Genomic DNA, 7332 nt, shown 5'->3' with positions numbered 1-7332 from the left:
AAATGACAAGGTAAACATACTCGTTTTTTGAATGCACATTTTGACTATTGCTTTTTCAGCTGATAAATCTGGTACTTGAGATAGGTAATGACATATTATGTTTTTGTTATGTTTTGTAGTGTTGTGTTACCTACCACTCTTTGTTTTTTTAATGCTGTTTTGTTTTGCATTGTTTTTCAGACGGTGGGCATCAAACCAGCCGCAGAGGTGGCAAAGCCGGTATGTCAGATAGATGTCTTATGTTTTGTTGTTATGTACTGCTGTGTTATCTGCTATTCTATCTTGTTGTGTAATGCTATATTGTGTTGTTGTTTTTCTTTTAGGTAGGGAACATCAAGCCCACAGTACAGTTGGCAAAGCCGGTAGGTCATATAACAGAGAGTGGGTGTATACAGTACAGTGACATACTGAATGTCATACTACATACATGCTATTGTGAAGTATAATGGCATTTCTTGTTATGTCTTTCAGATGGCGAACATCAGGACCACAGTACAGATGGATAAGCCAGTATGTGAAATAAACAGCGATGTGTTATACAGTGTTGTGATAAGTTGAGTGATATCTTATATAGTATTGTGATGTATAATGTTGGTTTATTGATCAGATGGCCACAGTGAAGATGCCAGAGCCCATCTGTCTGATTGACAATGATGAGAGTGGGTGCATGTGTGTCAGGAAAGAGGCACTGGAGATTCTGGAGGAAATCACACAGCCTGTGGTGGTAGTGGCCATAGTTGGGCTCTACCGCACTGGAAAATCCTTCCTTATGAACAGACTGGCTGGAAAAAATGTTGGTCAGTGAACCTACTGCTTATTTAACATCTGCTTATTCCACTTAGTGTTAATGTTACATCAGTTTAGCCGGTGCCTGAAATGGTATTTAATCATATTTTGGCACATCCAAATGTAATATGCTAATGGAAATATGTGTGATGACCTGATGAATGTCAACTTTACATCAGTATTTCCTACTAAAATATTTTCCGCATTTTGTTATTAAACTCATAAAAATTGATAGACCACCATTTCTATCATCATTGTAGGCTTTGCCTTGGGAGCTACCATAGAGTCTAAGACCAAAGGCATCTGGATGTGGTGTGTGCCTCACCCCACTAAAGAAGGACACACCCTAGTGCTGCTGGATACTGAAGGACTGGGAGATGTGGAAAAGGTGACAACTGCAGTGTTGCCATGACAACACGATCTATACCCAAATTTAAAGCAGGGTCCATAGCACTATTATACACAATCTAAAAAAACCCTGTACCCAGTTTCTGATAGGCCGTTGTTCAATGACCCCTTGTTGTTTTGGTTGGCCACGTGACTTTGCTGTTATTGTTATCTTAGCTGACTGGTTACTGTCCCTGAGCATGATAGTGAGGTGGTATCAAAGTGCGTGGATCTAATGTGATATAATAATTTATAGTGATCTGTTTTGTCCTGTCTCAGGGGGACACAAAACATGACACCTGGATCTTCTGCCTGGCTGTTTTACTCAGTAGCACTCTGGTCTACAATAGTATGCAAACCATCAACAATGATGCCCTGGAGAAACTGCAGTATCCTTTAATGGACAGAAAGACACAGAGATAGAGAGACACACACACACACACACACACACACACACACAGATCAGGTAGTTCAAAAATCCACTTTTCCACTTTCCACCATGATAGAAAAACCAACAAGGCAAAGACTGAAGAACCTGGAGGAGATGAGACAGTGGATTCAGTATTAAGAGCTGTTTACTTCAGAATGGTCTCAGACACGCAGGCGTTCAGTATGCATGCTGGTGTTAACACTAATTGGGTTAAGCATAGGTAGCAACTTAATTTGCCATGTTATGGGAGGCCAGACAAGTTCTCACCCTCTCTCTCCCAGCTGACTGGCTCAAGTGTCCCAGCCAATAGGACACCCGCACAGCTGTATTCTGAGGAATAGCTTGAGCCTCTTAATGCACTACATTCCCATGAAGATGCTTGTAACCTGGCGAGTGAAAACAGTGGTTGCTGACCTTACACAAATTGGAGGACACATGTACAAGCCCTCAACCTTCTTAATACCAAAACAGCAGAGGTTGAGCAGCAGCATTTGTTGGACCACTGTTGTTACTGTAATGATTGTTAACATTGTGTCGTTTGAGGCTGGGCCTCCATTTACCATTGCATCCTTAGGTTTGTCAGAAGGGTTAGGGTTCCTGAATACTGCTCCGTGTAGCTATGTCACTGAACTTACTGAGCGCATAAAGGTAAAGTCAGGATCAAGAAATGATGACCAGTCCACAGAATTTATGTCGTTCTTCCCATCGTTCGTTTGGACAGTTCGAGACTTTACTTTGAAACTCGAGCTGGACGGTCAACCCATCACTGCAGACCAATACTTGGACAATGCTTTGAAGCTCAAGCCAGGTAATTCTTATGCTGTAGAAAAAACAAACAACAGGGAAGTTTTCACTGAAAATACCTGAAAGAACAGATCACAAAAAGCTCTGTTTGTCCTAGTTAGTCTCTAAAACTGTTTTGTTGTGTATTTGTAACTACCTTGCTTTGTCGTTTTTTCTAAAGGGTCGTCCAAGAAGATTGAACAATACAACCTGCCCCGGCACTGCCTGCGTCAGTTCTTTTCTCCTCGCAAATGCTTTGTGTTTGAGCGTCCAGCGAGTGGGGAGAAAATGAAGCAGATGGAGCAGTTAACAGACTCAGACCTTGACCCTAAATTTGTGACGCAAGTGCAGGATTTCTGCAGCTACATCCTCACAAATGTTCAAGCGAAGACCATGCGAGAAGGCCTTGGACTGACTGGCAGAAGTGAGTTTCACCATTAGTCACCACTATGAACGTTAGACTAAACTGAATACCAGCTACTGATAGATTAAATTGAATATCCCCTGTATTGTTTTTGGTTTTACAAACTGAACTTGTCCCGCACTGCTGAACTCAGTATAAAGTTAAAGCCACTCCCTCTGTTGTGGTTGATATAAATATAATATTTTATCTCTTTTGCAGTGTTAGGGACCTTGGCAGAGACATATGTTGAAGCAATCAGCAGTGGTCACGTTCCCTGTCTGGACAACGCTGTTGAGTCACTGTCACAAACTCAGAATAAACGTGCAGTAACTGAAGCCCTGAATTTTTATCAGACTAAGATGAAGCAGAAAGCCTTCCCACTTCCCACAGAAACACAGGAAGACCTGTCTGAAATCCATACAAATATACAAAGAGAAGCAGTTGAAATCTTCATCAATGGCTCTTTCAATGACGCTGAACAGGAACACCAGTTTGAGCTAATGGTACTGTTAGAAAACAAGCAAATCTGAGCCAAGTAAAGAAATTAATAAACATCACACAAATAAATCACTTAAGCAGAAAAACCTAAGTAAGGTAGTTGGTAGTTAAGAAATATCTACAGATAAATATATTAATCTAAATCATTAAAAATAGTTTTTAAAATCATTGTCTCTTTTACAATCTCTTTTTGTTGCCTTATTTTTAAAGTATAACTGACTTCGAATCCCACTAATTCACTAATCATGTGACATCCAGCCCAGCCCTAGGAGTAATCTCCAAATCTCTCCTTCTCTCTCTCTCTCTGACCTTCTGTCTCTGTTCAGGGGAAAATGCAGAGTGTCTATGAGGAGTACTGTAGAGATAATGTGGAGGCATCTCGCAAAATGAGCAAGTCTGCCATATCTCGTGTGTTTTCCTCACTGGAGACAGAACTGAAGAATGGGTACTACATGCAGCCTGGGGGCTACACAGAATACCGCTGTGCCCTGGAGAAAGCGACTGAGCAGTACAGATCAGAGAAAGGCCATGGACTCATGGTGAGCACACATGTCATATATACATATATATCAGGGTGTAGACTGTTACCATTATGTTTTCACCACACCAAAGTCTAACTTCTTGCAAACAATATAAAAAAAAAAAAAAAAAACTTTGAATACTTCTTTAAATACCTTTCATGACTGATTACACACACACACACACACACACACACACACACACAGTTACTGTGAGATATTGTAGAGTACTAAGGGAGTTAATGTAGGCAAAGGGGCATTTTGATCATTTGCCTGTGTTTTCATACAGAGTGAGGAGGTGCTCAATGAGTACCTGAGTGACAAGGAGCAGATTGGACATATCATTCTGGCAGCAGACAAGTCTCTCACAGAATCCCAGCAGGAGACTGAAAGTAAAACTTCACAGTGTCCCAAACCTGACATTTCTCCACACCAAACTCTATACTCAAAGTTCCCATACATCACTTTAGATTCGCTTTCCCTTAGCTCCTCTCTGTACAACTGCCCAACTTGTACCTTTGCCCTCTCTATTTCCATTCATCCAATATTACACTTTTTCAATCACTTTTGGTCTTCACCTGCCTTAACTATTAACACTCTCACTCCATCTTTACCTTTTACTGTTTCCTGCCTTTATACTGTACCTTTTCCCATGTTTAGTCTTTCTTTAGATTCACAGTTAACATTGATTCATTGATGCTCTCACAGACTCAGAGTAATGGATATCTGTGTTTGTTCAAACCTGTGCATGTTTATCTTTCCTTGTAGGGGTGAGGTTGAAAACTGTGGTAGATGAGCAGCAGCGAAGGGCTGAGCAAGAGCAGAAGAGGATCAAGGAACAGCAGAACAAGGATCAGCAGAGAACCCACGATGAGAATGTTGAACAGCTGCTGAAGAAGTTGGAGAAAGAAAGAGAGATTGCCAAGCAAGAGCTTGAACGAGTGCTGAATGCCAAACTGAAGGTAAAATGAAGGGCTCAAAGCTATATACTTACTGAAGAATTAAATGCTGCACACTAGACTTGGTAAGATCAAGTACTGAACACTAAATCAAGGGTATTACCTGAGTCATTTGGAATCAGTATTCAATTTTCAGAATCAAATGTTTTGGATTTTTCCTTATGCATTTTAAGCACCCAACCTACCAGGGTATTTTTCTCAGAAAGAATAAGGCTAGCCCTGGCTTAATTCATAGTTTATAATATGATCCTAGATTTGAGACAGAGTTCACAATCCAGAACTGGACTTGGCTAATTATCCATCAGGAAACCAGCCCCCTGATTCTAAGGTGTGAGGTCTGCTTTGTTTTGATTTATTTATTGGTGTTATGGTCCATATAGTTCAATTACAGATGTAAACTCTGTTTTTCCTGTACAGTCGGCAAGTCCAGCAAAACATTCTTTGCAGACATTAAAGATGAAAAAATAGAGGTTTGCCCAGGTTTATTGTTGCTTTGAGTTCTTTCATTCAGTGGTGCTAACTATTAGTGAGGGTAATTCAAATCTGACTGAAACTTTTTTTACATATTACAGATCAAGAAAACAGCTGATCCCAAGATGGCTGATTTAATTTGCATTATCCATGCAATGAAAAAACATATCTCCAAAAATGCATAAAAAAAAATTGCTAGAAAGGAACTGGCTTTCTTAAAGTTTTTTGCAAGACATCATGACTAGTTTGTACATCTATTATGCTTTTCTGCTTAGACTTAAATTGCTGCACAAACTAAAATTTTATCGTGTTTGTTCTGTAATATAAATTTCACATCTGAGGATATTTGCTTTATTTGTGAAATGATGGGGGCGGTGCAAATCATGACCTTGATAATAAATATATGAAGACAAAACAAAATGTCTAGATGACATGGGAAAATCACTACTATAAACTTATGTATATAGATATAAAGAGACAATGAACACCAGACACCAGTACCATAATCTTCCACTTTAAATCAATGTCAGCTCCCACTGTTACACTTATGCACATCCAGTTATGCTCTGTCTCTATTGCTGGATGGGCTTCACACTGTCTGCATCCTGCCATTGCATAGTATTGTTCTCTCATAGAATGATTATGAATGTCATTGTCCCTGAGGTTGCTTACCTATTTAACCTTTACATCATAAATTGGTTATAACACAAATACTCTTCATTCCCCAGAAAGCTAATGGTGTGTAACTCAGTTCAAATATTTGTGGAATGAAAAGAGAGACATCAGTTCACTTAGTATCAGCAAGTTTCCAGTGGATTCACAGGGGAGGTGGAGCACAGTTCATGCTTGGATACCGATGCTGATTGACACATTTGGTAGTAGCAGGAAAAGCACTAATGTTTTCTGTTGCAGTTTTTGAATTTCAAACAGGGTAGTTGTCAAAAATACAGATATTTAGGAAAAGTAACATACCAATTTAAATATAGAGTCAAGAAGACTTTGGAAGTTCTATTGCTAAACTATATCTGATTCATTAATTTATTCCTTCTGGTGCAGTGGGCACAGGATTGTGACTTGGACTGACCTCTACATCCTTTCATGTATTTCTCTTTGTCCTGTTTCAGGAGCAGGAACACCTGCTTGAGCAGGGATTTAAAGACAGAGCAGAGAAAATGCAGAAGGAAATTGACAGCCTGAAAGAGAAGAAGAAAAATTGGAAAGTATCTTGGTCACCTATAATGAAGATGATGCTGAAAGGAATGGGGGCAGCTGTCTCAATTTTACCCGGCATTGGACAAATAGGAGGAATGGCTCTGCGTGCCATCGCTGAGTTATTACTGTAAAGGCGACAAAACTTATACATTGATTCTTCTACATCTAAAGTACAGATATTGTTGAGGATTCAGATTTTTCACAGATAGAGTGTATGAGTTGGTCACTGCTATTTCATAATTAGTGAATTAGACGTTGCGCTTGTTTAAGTCCTTTTAAATCAAAGCTTAAATAATATGTTGCACAGTATTTAACATTGTCAAACTGGATCATCTTTCTTTTTTTTTAATTATATCTTTAATGAGAGTTAGCATATCAATGCACTAACTTCTTGACTTTTATCATTGAACACTCTGTTATTGATTTGCTTCCGTGTGTAGCACATGCTAGCTACTCTCTATGTCCTATTCCTTGACTATTTAATTCTGGGTTTGTGAGCACATAAATGAAACTACTTTTGTGAGAATAAGACCATATTAACACTCAAACATTCATATAATATTAACATTTTATTGTGCAGCTGTCATTAGGGATATTTTGAGAGCAGCATTACTGTATTTTGTTTTTATATAAAAAAAAAAAATATTTAAATGTTTCCGTGAAATTAGACACTAGCCAGATGCTTCAATTATGTTTTCTGGAACACACTAAATGTTCTATTCAAATTTTCAAATTTCCACTTTCTCTTTTCTAACTTTTTCTAAATTTGTGTAAAACATGGTTTGAAAGTACAATGCATTATCCTTAAAAGCAAAATAAACTTAAAATGCAAATAAATTAGAAAACAAAGTCATTTGAGTCCCAAGGAAAAAAGGCAAAGGGAAA

At 38.7% G+C, this 7332-nt stretch overlaps 1 protein-coding gene across 1 annotated transcript; it reads left to right on the top strand.

The window, feature by feature from the left end:
- Window positions 1-607: 607 nt before the first annotated feature.
- On the top strand, window positions 608-6578 carry LOC115821626 (guanylate-binding protein 1-like). Its single transcript, XM_030785432.1, has 10 exons — window positions 608-797; window positions 1047-1174; window positions 1453-1562; window positions 2221-2411; window positions 2568-2810; window positions 3009-3292; window positions 3614-3826; window positions 4095-4197; window positions 4574-4767; window positions 6360-6578. The coding sequence occupies exons 1-10, from the start codon at window positions 608-610 to the stop codon at window positions 6576-6578; spliced, it is 1875 nt and encodes a 624-aa protein (XP_030641292.1).
- Window positions 6579-7332: the final 754 nt, after the last annotated feature.

Source organism: Chanos chanos, chromosome 9, assembly GCF_902362185.1.
Source record: "Chanos chanos chromosome 9, fChaCha1.1, whole genome shotgun sequence".
Taxonomy (NCBI): Eukaryota; Metazoa; Chordata; class Actinopteri; order Gonorynchiformes; family Chanidae; genus Chanos; species Chanos chanos.
The sequence above is the reverse complement of the archived record's forward strand: the minus strand, read 5'-3'. Positions and strand labels throughout refer to the sequence as shown.

Bases quoted from the DNA above. Each gene is read 5' to 3' on its own strand.
- LOC115821626 (XM_030785432.1), top strand. From the start codon at position 608: ATGGCCACAGTGAAGATGCCAGAGCCCATCTGTCTGATTGACAATGAT. The intron at 1,175-1,452 runs GTGACAACTGCA...GTCCTGTCTCAG, and splicing joins GACTGGGAGATGTGGAAAAG to GGGGACACAAAACATGACAC. The intron at 2,811-3,008 runs GTGAGTTTCACC...TCTCTTTTGCAG, and splicing joins CCTTGGACTGACTGGCAGAA to TGTTAGGGACCTTGGCAGAG.